This window comes from Rhipicephalus microplus, chromosome 1, assembly GCF_043290135.1.
Source record: "Rhipicephalus microplus isolate Deutch F79 chromosome 1, USDA_Rmic, whole genome shotgun sequence".
NCBI classification, from domain to species: Eukaryota; Metazoa; Arthropoda; class Arachnida; order Ixodida; family Ixodidae; genus Rhipicephalus; species Rhipicephalus microplus.
In genome coordinates, this window is record NC_134700.1 from 228,491,864 (window position 1) to 228,509,561 (window position 17,698).

Consider the following 17,698-nt stretch of genomic DNA (forward strand, 5'->3'; position numbering starts at 1 on the left):
TTCTTTTTTTTCTTGCATATTGAGAGCCGCTCTTGTAGTCGACCAACTATGTGTGGTTGGCAATATGCAGCTCACAATGCTCATATCAACCAACGGCAGTGGACTCTGATTTTATGGCGCAGACATATAAGTTTATGACATAATTTGCAGCGAGAAGTGGGAACGATTTCCAGCGGATTTGAGAGCCGATTGTGAATTCTAGGCGGCTGGATGCTGCGCTATAATACTTGGTTCACATGTTCCCAGGATCCTTGACTACCAAGTGGCAGAGTTTTCGAACTACAGTAGAAAAGTGTTGCGAGGTCCTTTAAAGACGGAAGTCTGTACTGTAGCTACAGAATTGTAATTATTTATGAGTATGTAGTTCAACTGAAAGACAGAGAGAAGAAGACATAAACAATTTTATTTGCAGAAGGACAGATAAATTGGTCTATTACTTTGTGTGACTTCACTCTAGGTAAAGGTGAAGAAGGAAAAACAAAAACAGTGAATGTGGACGACAACAAAACTTGCGTGCAGAGAGGTCCACCACACCAACAGGATCTTTGTGTTGCAAATCTTTTCCATTCCTTGCGGATCGCAAGCGATCGGCAAGGATTGATTGTTTTTCAAAGGCTCTTCTGATATTTGCTGAGCCAGATGACTGCTGCAGTGAGACGACTATGACGGCTTGACGGTGGTTTATGATGACGTCGTATTAGCATGGCGTCGTTATGAAAATGCACTGACGGCAGAGGGAAGACAGTGGAAGGGTGCGGAACAACGAAAGAATGATCGTAACTTGTAGCCGATTAAGTGAAAATTATGAACTGCATATTCTAGGGAAGGGAATGCCAGGAGAAGCAAATTAAAGCAGGCAAAACTGGGACAATGAAAAAGACAGCAACAGAAAGGATGCTGGCATGCATCTTGTTCCTCTACTACGGCTGTCTTGTGTCGACTTCTCCTGATTTCTTTTGGTGTTGCTAGTATTTATTTACTTCTATAGCTAAGTGGCAAATTGCCCAACAAGCCACCCATAATAATTTGTTTATGCTGCACGGGTCCGCGCCTAATCAACCATCTGCCATCCTGGGCCGTGAGTATAGTCAGATGCCAGTTTTGCCAATGATGTGATGGGACAGATCTAGGGTGTCGCAACGTTGAATGAGAAATCATAAAAAATGTGTCTTTGAAAGGATAAAATAAGCGTGTGGCACTACCTGATGTGTTTATGAACGGTAACTGTATAGTACTCTACAAACGCCAAGTAAATGTTGTTATTGACCGTTCTTCGATTACGTTCTGGACGCTAGTTGATCTATACGCGTCCATGACGTGTAGCTTGATTTTTTCGTTGCTTCTGAAAATAAAAGAGATGAACAAATATAAGGTCTCATCGCAAACCATTTCTATCAGGCCATGACAGAGCCGTAAAATATCCATTTGTGCCACCTTTAATATTCAATTTGTTTGATTGTTCTCCTACAAAGTTCTCCACACTTTTTCACTCCTAGTAGTTCACGCGGCGTCTTTTGTCATTAGTGGCTGAAGTTCGACTTCTGCGTTAGATGGTCGCATCATGAGTGCACACGTGTCAACTTTTATAATGTGTTAGTGCTTGTTTTTCGTGTCTTTGGATTCTTTCATGCTTCCTTGTTTTCCTATTCGTAGTTACGAAGTAACTTCTTCTAGGTTGCGCTGTTCCTGCATTCAGTTATTTCCTATCTACTCGTGTAAAACTTATTTCTACACTAAATAATACCAACTCAACCTTTTTGGATATTCTATTCATGTTTAAATAAGTGTAGGACGTGTTTTTTTTCCTGACAATCATATAGGCCTGCCTTTGAAGTACAATAAGAAACTGAAAATATCCGTGGCATATTGAAACATGGAATAATGTGTTTAAAGTAAACTTTGTGGATATACAACGAAGAAATAGCCGAAAGCCCTTGTAAACTCAACTAAAGAATCAATAGCTTCCTAAAGCGTATGATTATCGAATGCGTATTGTCAAGCATGTTCTAGAACTTGAGTCATCATCGTCAAGTGGATGAAGACAAACCATTATTTGACAGCAAAATAGATCGTTCACATACCATCAACGCCAAGCAAATACTTTCACGGTAAAGTATGTGAGATTAGGTTTCCATAAAACAAAACAACGCATACTCACTTATTAAGGACTATGACAACGACTGTCATCTTTGGTGTCAAGAAAGCTGCGTATTCGATCTTAGCTGAACCTTGCATGAGACGAGAGTCGATTCTGACGCTGCCCCGCGAAAGAAACTTGCTGTGAAAGAAAAAAAAAACATAGTTGCATGAAATCATTTGCAAGCTAGCCATTATATTCACTGGACATTTTAAATTTAGTACCCGTATTGAAAGATATGTAGCTAGGGCTGAAAACTTCTCCTGGTTCTTCTGAAAAGAAAAACGCTTACCTGAAATGACCTAGGGCGTAGTACATTGGCTGCTTGTAGAACTCCTTAGCAGTAGCATTCACTATGATGGGCGAGTCGACGAAGTTTCTAGCCCAGTTGGGGCCGCCTTCAGTATCCAGAGCCAGATTCCAGTCCGTCCACCCACTAGCCCAATGATTGAGGTCCTGCGCTTCGAAAATGAAGGGTGGTTATATGTGCCGCACATGAAATGTAATATGGGAGCGTGAAGTAGTGGGGATAAAGTAGTAAGATTGAAGTAGCAAACATTAAGTGACGGGTAGTACTGCAGAAGCGCACTCTTCGTAATATACGGTGTGCTATGCGGGGATAGATCCCGAATTCTTTATTCTTTGATTAAAAATGTTTTTTCTCATCCCTACGCTTAGATAAGGGTCGTTTGATACCAAACGCTTCAATTATTCTGGCTACCACCTCAAATGTATTTGAAAAAAAAAAAGTGGTTACTTAGTGCATTGAAGTGGTTACTTAGTGCTCGAAGAATACTTCGGAGGGAAATATTTTTAAGGACGAAGTTCTTTAGGGTGTGGGTCGTTCCCTCGTAGTAGTACTATGTTGTAGTAGTAGCCATTTCCAATTAGCTTCTTTATTGAAGTTTGCCATTGCTGTCAATGGGAAACGACAAAAAAAATTTCTTCCATATGAGAATTGTAATAATAGAGCTTACCGTGTACGAACAACTATTTATTTACTTTTGATTGAAGTATTTAATTGAAGCACAACGTGGTGTTGATTTTGTCTCAATATGAATCAAATGATAATTTTTATAAATATGTGATTTCCTCCCGTAAAATTGAGAAACTTCGGTAGCCTTAAAATATTTTAAAGCAGTATATACCTTTCGTATAACCAATATCTGTTGTTCCAATGTACAAAAGTACGGCTATACTACTGAAAAAAACTTCAAGTGAAACGCATTGTCGCGAAATTACTGGAAGTGCATAGGGCATTAAAATTGTAGTATAGTGCAGCACAACTTCGAACAAATCCCACAAGTGCATTTGATTTATATGTACACAAAATATTATTGAAACGAGAAAAGATACTATCAAAATTAACCTTCCGACAAAAAAAAATAAAGAAAGCTCTCAGGAAACATTCAGCGAAATTCAGGATTGATTGATTGATATGTGGGGTTCAACGTCCCAAAACCAGCATATGATTATGAGAGACGCCGTAGTGGAGGGCTCCAGAAATTTCGACCACCTGGGGTTCTTTAACGTGCACCAAAATCTGAGCACATGGGCCTGCGAAATTCAGGAGTCTCCCAAGGAAGTGAGGGAGTAAAATAACTTTATTAGGTCCATAATAGGCGCGAGTTAACTCAGCGTCACCTGGCTAGGCCCACTTGGGGACGGTCCACAAAAATTGGACTAGGATTAGACCACGAAAAATGTTCCCTCCTAATATTTCAACAGCCCACTGTATTTAGTCCAGTGAACCCCCCTCCCCTATTTTTTTCATGCAGTTGAGGTTGTCACCAGTGTCACACCTGTCCCGTTATTAGGGAGGCGATCGCCGGGCTAATTCCAAGAGCCGAAGTATCGGCCCCCCGAACCGCACCACGAAAGCGTGGACAATTTAGAAGTGGTCCTTATTGGTGCGCCAGCGGACGCCGGCTGTGGCACAAAGAACAAGACAGAGCCGAGAGTTGATAAACAAACAAAATTATATTCTCATTAACGGCAGATCAAAACACAATATACACGTATGCACACTCCACAATAGTTACATACAATACGTCACCAATCAAACAACGTACTACACAGTACAATCAGCCACAATTGAAACAACGGACACAGACAACAATACGCACTACAATGCAGTCGCATGCATTGAACAACCAAGACACTTAAAGACTAAAGAGATATAAAACCTATTCAGTCCAAAGTCCTTGGATCAAAAGTCTGAATGATACTCTTCCGAGAATCACTCACTCAAAGTCCAGCGTTGTTGTCGTTCCGTAGTTCTCGAAGTTTCTCTTCCAGGAAACCTCGCGTCCTCAAATGGCCACTCTCCAAGCTTCAAACTTCTTCGCCGGAAATCCGTCGGCTTCACACACGCAGCTGTTGCCCGCGTCTTCGCTCGATAGCGGTAAACCCACGCTCTTGCCTGTAGCTCGAGCCGTCCCTACGGACCAAAAACTTCGCCGACTACACGGCGGACTCTCTACGCACTCTGGCGCTCACTTCCGTCTCCTCCTGTTCTGTCACTACGGGCAGAACCTTCGCCGACTACACGGCGGAATTCCTACGCGCTCTGGCGTTAACTTCCGTCACCTCCTGATTTCTCGTCTCGGCCGCTCGATTAAATACCTTCCGCGCCACCTTCCAGAAATTTCTGGTCATTTCGTCGGCGCGATACGCGGCGAAAGCTGGGAAGAGGGCGAGACAGTTGGAATGCCCTCTCCGGCCGGTGAGTCAACTCGGTATGGCCCCGCCCCCTTCGTTCTGGAAAAATCGCGGGCTTGCTGGGCCGCCGAAGTGGGGTGAGGAGGATCGTCTGCGAAGCCGTGCTTCTGCGGGGAGAGCGCGCGCCCGGGAGCCCTGGATGTTTGCTTTCTTTTTTTTTCTTTTTACCTCGCGGCGTTTCTGCCGCCCGTTGTCGCAAGGATTTGGCGGCGCGCTCTTTTTTAGCGCTCGTTCTGTGACACTGCCCCCCACTTTAAGAATATTATCTCATAATATTCAAAACCACACAAACGAGCGCGAACAGTCACCACACATTCTCACAGACTGTAACACAATCCGTCGCTCATGACACTTCACATTCACAATATATCACTCAATACAATCGTACATTGTAGTTCAATTCCACAACACATGAAATATAGCCACAGGTACATGCCTACAACACTTCATCACACATTCTAAACAATACAAACGTACAAAGTTCTGTCTATCCAACAATTATACAACACTATACATCACACCATCGCCCAGAACACTGACTCACTCGACATACACTTGAGACACAGGATAACAAGAACATTAACACAACATATGTCACTCAGCCCTGCCGAACACATTCTGATTCCACCTCAGCACCTATCTTGAGTACTTCGAACAGCGCTTGCGCCCCTTTTTGCGGTGCTCGCTCGATCTATTCTTGTGTTTCCACGTTCTTTTTCGGCGAGCCCTTTCCCACGACGATATCTGAGGCGTCGTCTCAGCCATCGTTGTCTCTTCCGACACCGTTAACGCGTCATTACATTCGACGGGTCCTGTCTGTTTATTTACCCGCTTGATAATGCCTCTGCATTTTGCCCGGCTGGCCAACTCCGTCTCCTTTACACTGTCAGTCGGTTGAGGTCGTGCCGACGTACGTCCAGTTGCTCGGCCTGTGAACTTATTCGACACGATCGTCTTCTCCTTCGCTGTCTCTTGCGCCGCAGCTTCACCTTGGGCTCTAGTGAGACCCGTCACGGGATGCTCCTCCACTGTATCTCGCGGCCGCTGTGTGGGCGAGGGCTCTATCTTTGGGTCTTCTCCCAAACATTCTGGATCACTTGGCCCTCGCGCCCCGTCGATGTTTCCGATGACAAGGTCATACAGGGGGGTCGTCATGCATAAAGCAGTAACCTTCCCGCTGAAGTACGGGGTTTCCACCTCAATCTCTGCTTCGGGAAGCATCCGAGCTGTACGGTCAATTAGGCAAACCGGTTTCATTTTGCCTGTTAACTCACTTTCCCGTACCAAATTTCTCCGCACGATAACAGTGGAACTGCCGGTATCTCTTAACACCGTAATCTTTTTGCCCGCAACTTTTCCAGGCAGCGTTGGCATTCCTTTCGTAACACCGGTTGGCTGTTTTGACATTACAGCACCAACAATAGGAATTTTCTCCCCATTTTTCAATTCTACGAATCCATCAGTGACGGCATTATTATCGGATTTCGGTGCCACTTGCACACAGGATACCTGGTGAGTTTGACTCACTCCGTTACGACAAGCATCTGCTTTGTGCCCAGTCTGACCACACTTAAAACATTTTACTGCCGTAGGGCTCGTAAAGATCGTTCGACAGTTTTTCGCGCGATGACCCACTCGGTTGCACAGAAAACATCGCGGAATGCTCTCTGGTGCACGCTTCTTTTCTTCAGGAGCCAATTTCTTCGAATCATCGGGACAATCCTTCTTGCCCTTGGCCAAATTAGTTCCTCCTTGCGCTTCTAAGAATTGATCAGCCAATTCAAGCATTCCTTCAAATGACTCCGCCTTCCTCTCTTTCAAATACCGCGACAGGCTTGGGTGGCAACTAGTAAGAAATTGTTCTTTAATTAGCAGCTCTCTAAGCTCATCGTACTCCTGTGCTGTCCCTGAAAGTTCAATCCATCTGTCGAAATAGTGGCAAAGTCGGGCAGCATACTGCGTAGCTGTCTCACCATCAGCTGGCTTTCCTGTCCGAAATCTGTCCCGGAATCCTTCCACAGTGAATCTAAATCGCTTCAACAAAGCAGCTTTCACCTTGGCATAGTTGGCTGCATCGGTCGGCGTCAGCCTGCCGTACACACTGAGCGCTTCACCACTCAAGCAAGTACTCAAAGCAGTTGCCCATTGCTGTTCTGGCCAATTCTGGCTCTTCGCAATCGTCTCAAATCTGTGGAGGTACGCGTCTAGGTCGTCCTTCCTTTCATCAAACGCTACGAGCAGCTTGCTTGGGTTCAAGCGGAAGCCGTGATCTTCCCGTTCGCTGCTTTCAACTCTAGCTTGGACGGGAGTTTCGCTTCGCTGTTGCAAACGGAGCCGCTCGAGTTCCATCTCGTGCTGCCGCTGCCGCTCCCTTTCCTCTCTTTCTTCTTTCAGCTGGCGCTCTTTTGCCTCTCTTTCTTCTCTCGCCCTTTCGGCTGTCAACTTTTCTCGCTCCAGCTCCAACTTCAATTGCTGCTCTCTTTCTTCTTTCGCCCTTTCAGCTGCAAGCTTTTCTCTCTCTAACTCCAACTTCAATTGTTGCTCTCTTTCTTCCTTCGCCTTTTCAGCTGCCAACCTCTCTCGTTCCAACTCAGCTGCTTTTTCTTCCTTGGCCCTCTCAGCTGCCAACCTCTCTCTCTCCACCGCCTCTTTCTCCTTCTGGCTTACCCACTTCCGTAGTTCGGCGCCAGAAAGACCCATCTTCTCACCAAGCGCAACTAACTTTTCGAGATCCATTGTGTCTCGCAACTCGCAAATAAAACCTTGCCGCGTGCAAAAAGTATCTGCCTAAATCAGTCTATCGGAACACTCCCCTGCACTCGTTAACGAGAACACTGAACAACACACAAAATCGTTCCGATAGCACTATCAACAACTCGAGGCTCTTTCTCACTACTTTGGACACACTGTGCACCAAAAGGTCCTGTTTCGCGGACGCCAGATTAATTGTCACACCTGTCCCGTTATTAGGGAGGCGATCGCCGGGCTAATTCCAAGAGCCGAAGTATCGGCCCCCCGAACCGCACCACGAAAGCGTGGACAATTTAGAAGTGGTCCTTATTGGTGCGCCAGCGGACGCCGGCTGTGGCACAAAGAACAAGACAGAGCCGAGAGTTGATAAACAAACAAAATTATATTCTCATTAACGGCAGATCAAAACACAATATACACGTATGCACACTCCACAATAGTTACATACAATACGTCACCAATCAAACAACGTACTACACAGTACAATCAGCCACAATTGAAACAACGGACACAGACAACAATACGCACTACAATGCAGTCGCATGCATTGAACAACCAAGACACTTAAAGACTAAAGAGATATAAAACCTATTCAGTCCAAAGTCCTTGGATCAAAAGTCTGAATGATACTCTTCCGAGAATCACTCACTCAAAGTCCAGCGTTGTTGTCGTTCCGTAGTTCTCGAAGTTTCTCTTCCAGGAAACCTCGCGTCCTCAAATGGCCACTCTCCAAGCTTCAAACTTCTTCGCCGGAAATCCGTCGGCTTCACACACGCAGCTGTTGCCCGCGTCTTCGCTCGATAGCGGTAAACCCACGCTCTTGCCTGTAGCTCGAGCCGTCCCTACGGACCAAAAACTTCGCCGACTACACGGCGGACTCTCTACGCACTCTGGCGCTCACTTCCGTCTCCTCCTGTTCTGTCACTACGGGCAGAACCTTCGCCGACTACACGGCGGAATTCCTACGCGCTCTGGCGTTAACTTCCGTCACCTCCTGATTTCTCGTCTCGGCCGCTCGATTAAATACCTTCCGCGCCACCTTCCAGAAATTTCTGGTCATTTCGTCGGCGCGATACGCGGCGAAAGCTGGGAAGAGGGCGAGACAGTTGGAATGCCCTCTCCGGCCGGTGAGTCAACTCGGTATGGCCCCGCCCCCTTCGTTCTGGAAAAATCGCGGGCTTGCTGGGCCGCCGAAGTGGGGTGAGGAGGATCGTCTGCGAAGCCGTACTTCTGCGGGGAGAGCGCGCGCCCGGGAGCCCTGGATGTTTGCTTTCTTTTTTTTTTCTTTTTACCTCGCGGCGTTTCTGCCGCCCGTTGTCGCAAGGATTTGGCGGCGCGCTCTTTTTTAGCGCTCGTTCTGTGACAACCAGAATGGCTGAGAAATTTGGCGTGGTATGATCTACAAAGTTATTTAAAAAATGAGGTGACCAGACACTAGACCAGACGTACCTGATGCTATACTTGAATGTGTTGTGGCTCAGTCATTTGAGTCGTAAAATGGAACTCTTCTTTAACTGCTTCAAGGCGAAGACAATATGAGCGAAACTATATTGATTTTGTAAACGAATATAACTACTCCCGCTATTGTTGCGAATGCCCGTGGCTGTTTTGAAAGCACAATACAGTGTGGGCGTTCTTATTTACAAGTTTTTTTTTCATTTAGTTTAAAAACTTTATTCGCCGAAGGTAGTTAAGCATAAACACGGCACGTGAAAATTGGAATGCGGAATCTTCTTCACTCTCTCGCTTCTATAATATACAGACTTTCTAAAATAAGGAAGGTCATCTCACTTGGAGTATATCGGAGGCGTATTCTTCTGCCCGTTCCCAGCTGCCCAACCTGACGCCTCGTTCCTTCTGGTAGCCAGTGCAGGCTTCGGACGGCAGTATAAACTTGTCCGGGTAACTCTCGTGAACCTTATCGAAAACCTGTGGTCCGACCATACGGTTCGTATACCAATGAACAGCGATTCCATGGACGTACTTTGCCGCTTCCGGATCGCCCAAGACCTGCATGTTAAGATTAACAGATTACCAAAACAAGTATTTATAATTCTTTCAGTGAAGTAACTCATTCGAAGGCTCTGAGTTAAGCTTTGTTTCGCACAACTTCAGATGATTCGGAAGTTAGTTGGCTTTGTTGGCTATTTCTATAATTTAGAGCGCAGCTAATACGCGTTGAGTGGTGTTGTCGTTGTTATTGTTGGTGTAACCGATGGAGCGGACAAGAACTAGAGAGAGTTAACTGAGATTCTGTCCATATCGCGAGCCACTTGCCTGTAACCTCGCTTTTTTCCTCTGTCACGTGCGCTAGCCCCATCGGTCGGAGCCAGCGCGTATGCAGGGCTCGCACATGCACTGCGGCTAGCTTCGATTACCGTAACGAAGTGCTCGGAGCTTCGCTTGTTCCAACACATGTAATGTACAGAGTGGAGGTGTGCATATACATATAGCACTCGAGCACTGGCAGTCTTGGTGGAAATATGCAACGAATGTTACATTGCTACAGTTACGGATAGCCAAAGCTCCAAACACACTAGGCATTACTCCGACGCGGGGCTGCACTCGGAATTCACATTAGGCAGTGTCGTTATCGTTTGTGAATTTCCACATGCATTGTCGTTGCGCTCTTGAAAGAGAAAGAAAGAATTTGTTTTGAAGGCACAGAGTTCGGCCTGATGTAGTGCGCTCTGGCCTGCTGCTTTACACTGGTGGAAAGGAAAAGGGGAATAAAGGAGCGATAAGGAAGATGAAAGGGGGTAGAAAAGAGTTATGCGTATATATATACAATCACCGTGTACGATAGGGGTTTCTCTAGAGTCTTGTGTTCCGTCCTGTACGATAAATAAACCTATAACACCCTTGATGGCAGCTGTCGACAATGATCGTACATTGCTGACCGAATACCAGTCTCACTTTAGCGTTGCTTCATGGTTAAAGATGATGCACAACGTTATAAAACAATGAATGTTACTAAATAATATATATTATTCGGAAACTGCGTCTGCACCTTATGACACAATTGCGAAAGCCCGATACCGATTTACGTCGCGTATCAGGTACATTAGAAATAAGAGAATAAATGCAAGGCAACATTGTGTAACACTCATTGATCATATCTTTTTTTTCCATACCTGTTTTTTCAAGGAACACAAATCACCAGCACTATTTACGTTCCGACTAATGAATAGGCTTCTCGCGGTCTTTATCATCATTATCATTCTCAGCTGGTGTTAATCCGCTGCGAAACGAAGGCCTCTCTCGGAGCCTTCCAGTTTACCCCATCCTGATCGAGCTTATTTCATTTTATCCGTGCGAACTTCCTAACTTCGTCACTGCATCTGACTCTCTGTCTTTTCTCGACTGCGTTTTACATCCATCCCTTGATAATCATTCTGTGCCTTTTACTGTCCACCGAATGGCTGTTGTACGCACTACATGAACAGACAACCGATAGACATTGAGAGCAGCAGAATGGTTGCCAAGGAATTAAAAACGCCGTCGGGGAAAACAGTGGGTTAGTTTTGAAGTCCTATTGTCCTCTATTTTGTCGTAAAAAGTCAATTCAATTCAGCCACCTTGTATCCGCCGACGAAGAGGCTACGCGCTTGAATAAATATTATGTGATTACCTTTATGCAAGCGCGGCGTTGCCAGTCATATTATTGAGTGAAGATGGTGTGTTCACATAACTAATTATTTTATAGAATGCGGAAGTGAAACCTTATCTTGATGTAAGCGTTACTTGGATGGTATTCTAGAAGGCGTAGTTTATTAATGCTGCTCCACTTATTTTTTTATTGTCTTGTTTTGGTCGAGCGCCTGCATCAGGTGTTTCAGCCAACGGTGTTCATTTCATATAGCATAAAAACCGACCTGTACGAGTCATTGGTAACAGTTTTTGCTTGAAGTGTGTATATACGTACCACACTTGTCCAGTGTCCAATATTGATGCGATTGTCGTCGAGCATCATAAGTTTCAGCCTTCCGTAGCCAGCCGTGTTCAACGCAGGCCCCAGATCAAGCTTTATGAAGTCTCTTTCTGTTGCTGGTGTGAAGCCCAGAGTCTGCCAAGGATAAAAAGGTATCTGGCCAGCTGTCGGCTCGTTCTCCACCGTGAGACCCCATATAGGAATACCTGCTCTCTCGTATGCCTGCACAAATCTGGAGACGTTAGGGGTGAAATCAGCAAGGCAACAACTTAAAAACGCACTTTGAGTATACAGTGAGAAGTTTCCAGCTTTTTCAGAAATTGCCGAGGGAGCGGACATTGTCGTCTGCTACAACAGCAGCGTTTTTTATTGAAATATAAGTTAAACGAATGAGTTGTTGTCAACGTTACTTGGAGAATGCTACCTCTTTGCACTTGATTGTTACAAATAAAGAATTAACTGTATACAAGCATGTGCGTTTCCTGTTCGTCACGTAAGCAGAGCCATATAGTGGGCCACACCGTCATTCCTCTTGCAAAGTAATGCACATCACTACGACAGGCACCCTGTCGCTTATGCAAGATAGTCATAGAGATGTTCAACACCCCTCTCTGATGATATTAGATAGACATGCCACATCGGCATGATTGTGGAAGTTAATAGTTCAGGGTATTAAATTCTTGCTAGTGGCCATTAAAAGCCTTTATGAGCAATGGAGTGAGAGAGTGAGGAGGAGAGGGGGTGTTGGTGGAGCAGGTGTTCGGAACGGAACCTACGCATACGAACGTATGATCACATGTTACATATCGCTGAGAATAAATGTACACCAGAATTACAGAAAGACGTTCTATGCATTGCAATCTCCGAAACTGGGCTGAAAAAACAAACCAAAAAACGTCTTTTTATACCTTACGAAGTACGCTGCCCAAGTCTTGTAGAAAGGTCCACCCGGGTCTCCTCTGAGGAATCCACGACCTTCCAATTTACGGCTGGTCTTCATCCACGCGGGGCTGCTCCAGGGACTTCCGTAGAACCATATCGGCATGTTCGACATATACATTGCTCTTTTCATGTATGGTATCTAAAAAAATGAACGTGAAAATATAATTGTTGACTTTAGCAGTTCTTTTAGTCTGACTATTAGCGGAACTTACTACAGAATATATGACTCACTTGAAAATACTTTGCTTCCGTTACATTGTCAAACATTGGCGCCATAATGAAATCTAGGGCTTACGTGGAACGAATACTTTTTCAAGTAAACAAAAAAAAAAGAACAGGGCATGGGACAAGGAAAGACAGACCACGGCACTGGGAACCGAATGAGTTTATTACTGCGATCGGCGTATATATGTGGCTCCACTAAGCAATGAAACAGTGACATAAAACAGTGGTGCAATTAAAAACGCGCAGAAGCAATAAAGTGATAAATGGTACAGGAACACATTTTTTTTTTTAGGAGGCAAGTCAACTGGAGGTTTACTCATGCCTCACAGCTAGTGCGGACGTGGTAAACTTCATAAATCAGTCACGTGCGTTCGTCATTGCGTTTCATTGCCATAGTGGTGTAGTATAGACCTTTTCAAAAACGCCTCCCTGGGCACCGCCATAGCCCTCTTTGGGCTGCGCGAATTGGCGTGACCCCTCAAAAATGCACTGACAAGGCTGCGCCCTTGGCCGTTGTACTGACGCGCGCAGCCCATCATGGCGGTGTTTTTTTCCTTCCTGTGAAAAGGTATATATATGCTGACTGGGAGAATAAACAATTCAGATGTTAGATGACACTTTGGTATTTGTCCTTCCTTGCCCTGCCTTTCTAGCATTGTTTTCCCACTTCTAATCATGAATCAACCAGTCAGAATTCGTACTCTTGCAGAATTACTTTTGACCGCGTGTCTGTTCATGCTACCTACTGACGATGAGCTCTTGAATAACTGCGCTACGAAAAGTCGCTGTGAAGGCGTGCTCTACACTTGAACGGTTAGCGCCTTTGGACAATGGTTGCCTACTTATTTAAGGCTTTTCCCAGAATCCATAACGGCAAACGCTTATGCAAAATTGACTTCTCGTCTTTCCTCTCTAATTATGAATCTGAGGCCGTTTTCCGAACAGGTAAATCGGAGTGTATAATCGCAATGCGGATAATCACAATGCTTGTGGATACCTTACTGAACTGTGCAGAAGTTAAGCTTAAAAAATAACTACAAGTACCTTGAGGTAAAAGTCTTCTTTGGCAAGAGTGAAGTTAAGCAGAGAAAAGTCGTTTGGGTAGTCATCATAGGTGTACTTGCGTATCGAAAAATCAGTGCTGGCCATTGGAATCCTGGCAATGCTGTACCCTATACCTGTAGCCAAAACAGAGGTACCATAAACAGGCAGCTCTCTTGAGGTGCAAAGCGACATATTTAAAATTGTTTAAGTGAAGTTCTAACAGTGAACACCCAGATTGTGGTCAACTCAATAAACTTTATTCTAATAATACTAAATTAATCATTAACAACTAAGGACCGGATGCTGGCTTTTTTATTTCATTAAGCGCCCAGACAAAAACATAGAACACTCGCGGCTTCTATTTTATAAACGAAATATAGTTCACGGGTAAATGAATTATTTGCGATAAAAATTACCGAAATATTTTGTTTATTCGTTGACAAAAGTTGTAAGAAAAGAACGAGAGTGCCTGTCGTGTTTTACTCACCTTCCATACAAATACATGTCGTAACAGTTCAAACAGGACAGAGGCTTCACAGATGAGTTTTAAAATGATATATATATATATATATATATATATATATATATATATATATATATATATATATATATATATATATATATATATATATATATATATATATATATATAGCCAGTCGCACTCTCCAGTGAGAGTTTAAATCGGGAAATTTGCCCTCAACATGAAGCTAATACTACTTTTCTTCACCTCGGGGTTATTATTTCCTTATGTGGCCTTCCATGTGTTTGAGAAACATATTGATTATATGTCCATGCACTAAATCTGCCCCGCGTCAGCTTTTGCCTGCAGCATCACAATAGAAATGACTATAATAGTTCTAATTATGACCACGTTTATAACAAATAATTGATTACATAGCAGAAATCAATGGAATTTATCATTCTCTTCCATAACTATACAATTAAAATTGAAAAAAAAAATGCAGAAAGCTGGAGCTTTGCCTGCAAGAGCACATCGCGACAGCGTAGTCGGGCTTGGGGGCTCGTCGCCTCCTGAAATGTTAGTCTGCGTCGGTTCTCGGTGCGTACCTCAACCGCGCTGCAAGAAAGCGAACAACTGAGCGTTAACATTACCCGTGTCAAAGTATGTAATAGCGCTTACTGCAAGCACGGTTGTTAAGTGTCCACTACGCCTTAATCATTCTTATTGCGAGTCAGCCAGCAGCCCCCTACGCGACCGCAGGGCAACACGTGAACTGACGCAGCTGGTCACTTATTCGATGGTTTTGCTGTGAATGTTGATTAAATATGTCTGAGCACTTTGTAATAGGTGTAAACTTTAAAACAGCCACTCATTGCTCGATTCACATGTATTGACGCCGGGCGGCGTTCTTTGCTTCCACCACGCAATACGTGATGCGTCGAGAAACTCCTTCCTCTACGTGACATTCGTGTAGGCACCCGACAGTGGACCGGAGGGCGCGACGGAGCTTTTTAGGCCGCCTCAGCATTGTTGGTACCGACCGCCAGGGATACCAAGAAAATGAAACTCTTGCTGAACACACTGACATGCTGAAGTGTCAGTGACCTTTTTTTTTGGCACGTTTTGAAAGACCGCTTTCTGGGCGCTTGCATGATCAGCCATGACCCCGTGCTGACAACAACAACAAAAAAAGAAAATAATATGCACGTGCAAGTCCAGTTTTGCTGCGTCAGCTCGCTAGGCTACACATTGGAAGACTCGGTTTTTCTGCGCCTACTCGCTATAGGCTGTGTGTTCTGGCGCTACCATCAGATCTCTTAAACTGCATTGCCGGGTGCCTATAGTGTTTTCATCCAAATGAATTGAAACAATAACGTCGCCCTGTGGCAGAACACCTGCTTGTCGCCACCGACGTCCTGGTCTCGATCCTCCGACGCCAAATTATTTATTGCATATTTTATTTGCATCTTTCTCAATTTTTTCGCTTACGGACAATATGATTTTTTTTATCACTATCAACGATGCCGACGCCAGGATTTCTGCGAAACAAACTGTTTAACGCAATGGCATTAATAGCCAATCCTAGGCCCTGTGCATATTATCTGAGCCAACGAGACACAAATTTTACCTGCCGGTGAGTAGTAGGACGCGATAATGGCGTCTTGGAGCTGGATTGGCAGCTGTCTCAGATTTAAACCGACTGCGTCAGTGAAAGCTCCTCCAAAACCAAAGATTCTCTGGTACGTTATTCCGGGGTTTACCACAAGAAGCAAAGTGTTGGCGCCTGGTGGGTCTGTTAAAAAAAGAAGATAACCAAAAAGCGTGAACCCACAGCCAACAACAGTTCTGCCTTGTCATTTTCTCTAGAAAAAAAAAAGAAAGAGAGAGAGCCAAAAAAGCGAGATTTTCGCTGCTGACAAGGGAATATTTTATATATTTTAAAACAAAGTAATCTGTCTTTACAGGCCTCCTAGAACGACAGTCGACTTGCACAATATTAAAAAAGTGACCTGATCTGTCAATTTGACTGACTGTATTCGCCAACGAGTAAAGTCCCCATGTACATAACTTCCAGTTTAATAGAGCAAAAGCTTGGGCTATTGCATCACTGCACATTGATTTATTGTTGCATGACAATGCACACGAGGGACGAAAATTTCTTGCTAATGTATCATAATTTCATTTTACAAAGCTGCACTAAGAGATGCTGCCTTGGTTTGAGTGCTTGTGGATGCTTAGCAATGTACAGTATTTTTCATACGTGTGTCATAAACGCATGTTAGTTTCATATATCTTGGAGAAATGAAATTCCTAAAAAGAACACAAGAGATCGTTCAGCAAACGGCGTGATAATGCATATTAGATGTGCACAGTACGAATTTTAACAAACCTGTGTCGTTCTGGAATATTACTGTCCTTTCAAATCGGCGGCCAGACTTGGTACTCGCGAAGACAAGTGCTGCTCCTCGAGGCAGAGGCCCGATGTTGCCGATGAAGTCGCAGTACGACGTGCTGCACACGCACACATTGCTGCCAAAGCCGTAGTTCCTTGGCCAGCACTTGGACTCAGCGACTGTTGCATATGCAGTGAATAGCCGCACAATATTAATTATGCTGTTCACCACCAATATGCGTCAGTTATATTCACTCTATACGTAATCATATGGTCAAACTCGTCTAAGCACCGTGGAACCTCTCCCGCATGCATTACGATAATCTACATGATTACACCCGATCGTTCACAACAACAGTGGCAACCATAGCGTTAACACTTGCGCGAAAGACTTGGGGAATAGCTTGTTCATGTACACAACTATTTCGTTCATGTACACAACTATTTGCTATTGAGCAGAAGTTAGCAGTCTTTTCAGGAGGACGGCCACTTTGCATAAAGTCATTAGGGGCCGGATGGTCGAATCGTATGTGGGGGAGGTTGACAAAATAGAGAAAAAGAAATTCGGCTTATTGGCGACAAAATTACAGTTTCTTTCCTCCTGCACACATCTCACAAAGCTGCGATTTAAAAAGATGGGGTACAAGTACAAACCCCAGTTGAGTTCGAAAATGTCTTGCCGTCTTCTGATAGGTATTGACAAAGGGAAGAAAGAAGTTTTGGGGCGCTATGCAGAATCGGCCAAGTTTCGCAAAGCTCTGGATCTTGCCGAGCTATGGCGACACCCCCTTAAGAACGAGGCAACAGTATGAAAAAGTCAAACCCACCCCTCGCGCACTGCGTTTTATTGGTTGCGATGGAACCAGTGTGGTCGCGATGGAACCAGGCATCCATCGCGTCAAGGATGGTCGACTAAGTAGGGCGGTGTTTTCAAACCAGAGACAACTTCTTTCATTTGTTTGTCCTTCCACTGAGTGCAGAAGTGCACCCTGTCATGACTGGGGACTGGCAGTGCAAGAGACGCCCATCAGCTGAGCTCTCTCAAGCGGTGCTTGTCGACTAGAACGCTGTCTGCGTCCCAGAAGAGCGCGG

The 17,698-nt window shown here is 44.6% G+C and overlaps 1 protein-coding gene and 1 long non-coding RNA gene across 2 annotated transcripts in view; one reads left to right on the plus strand and one right to left on the minus strand.

Annotated features, from left to right (window-relative positions):
• The window catches only part of LOC142810692 (uncharacterized), a 272,930-nt gene that overhangs the window by 185,206 nt on the left and 70,026 nt on the right, over nt 1–17,698 (plus strand). The gene's annotated exons all lie outside the window — the stretch shown is intronic.
• Nucleotides 384–17,698, minus strand: part of LOC119159564 (lysosomal acid glucosylceramidase) — a 34,004-nt gene continuing 16,689 nt past the window's right edge. Inside the window, exons 3-11 of the mRNA XM_037412366.2 lie at nt 16,604–16,786; nt 15,842–16,006; nt 13,752–13,885; nt 12,449–12,621; nt 11,535–11,772; nt 9,401–9,619; nt 2,430–2,593; nt 2,159–2,278; nt 384–1,342 (exon numbers count right to left, since the gene is read on the minus strand). Coding sequence (XP_037268263.2) covers nt 1,237–1,342; nt 2,159–2,278; nt 2,430–2,593; nt 9,401–9,619; nt 11,535–11,772; nt 12,449–12,621; nt 13,752–13,885; nt 15,842–16,006; nt 16,604–16,786 — 1,502 coding nt within the window. The 3' untranslated portion in view covers nt 384–1,236. The remainder of the gene's footprint in view (nt 1,343–2,158; nt 2,279–2,429; nt 2,594–9,400; nt 9,620–11,534; nt 11,773–12,448; nt 12,622–13,751; nt 13,886–15,841; nt 16,007–16,603; nt 16,787–17,698) is intronic.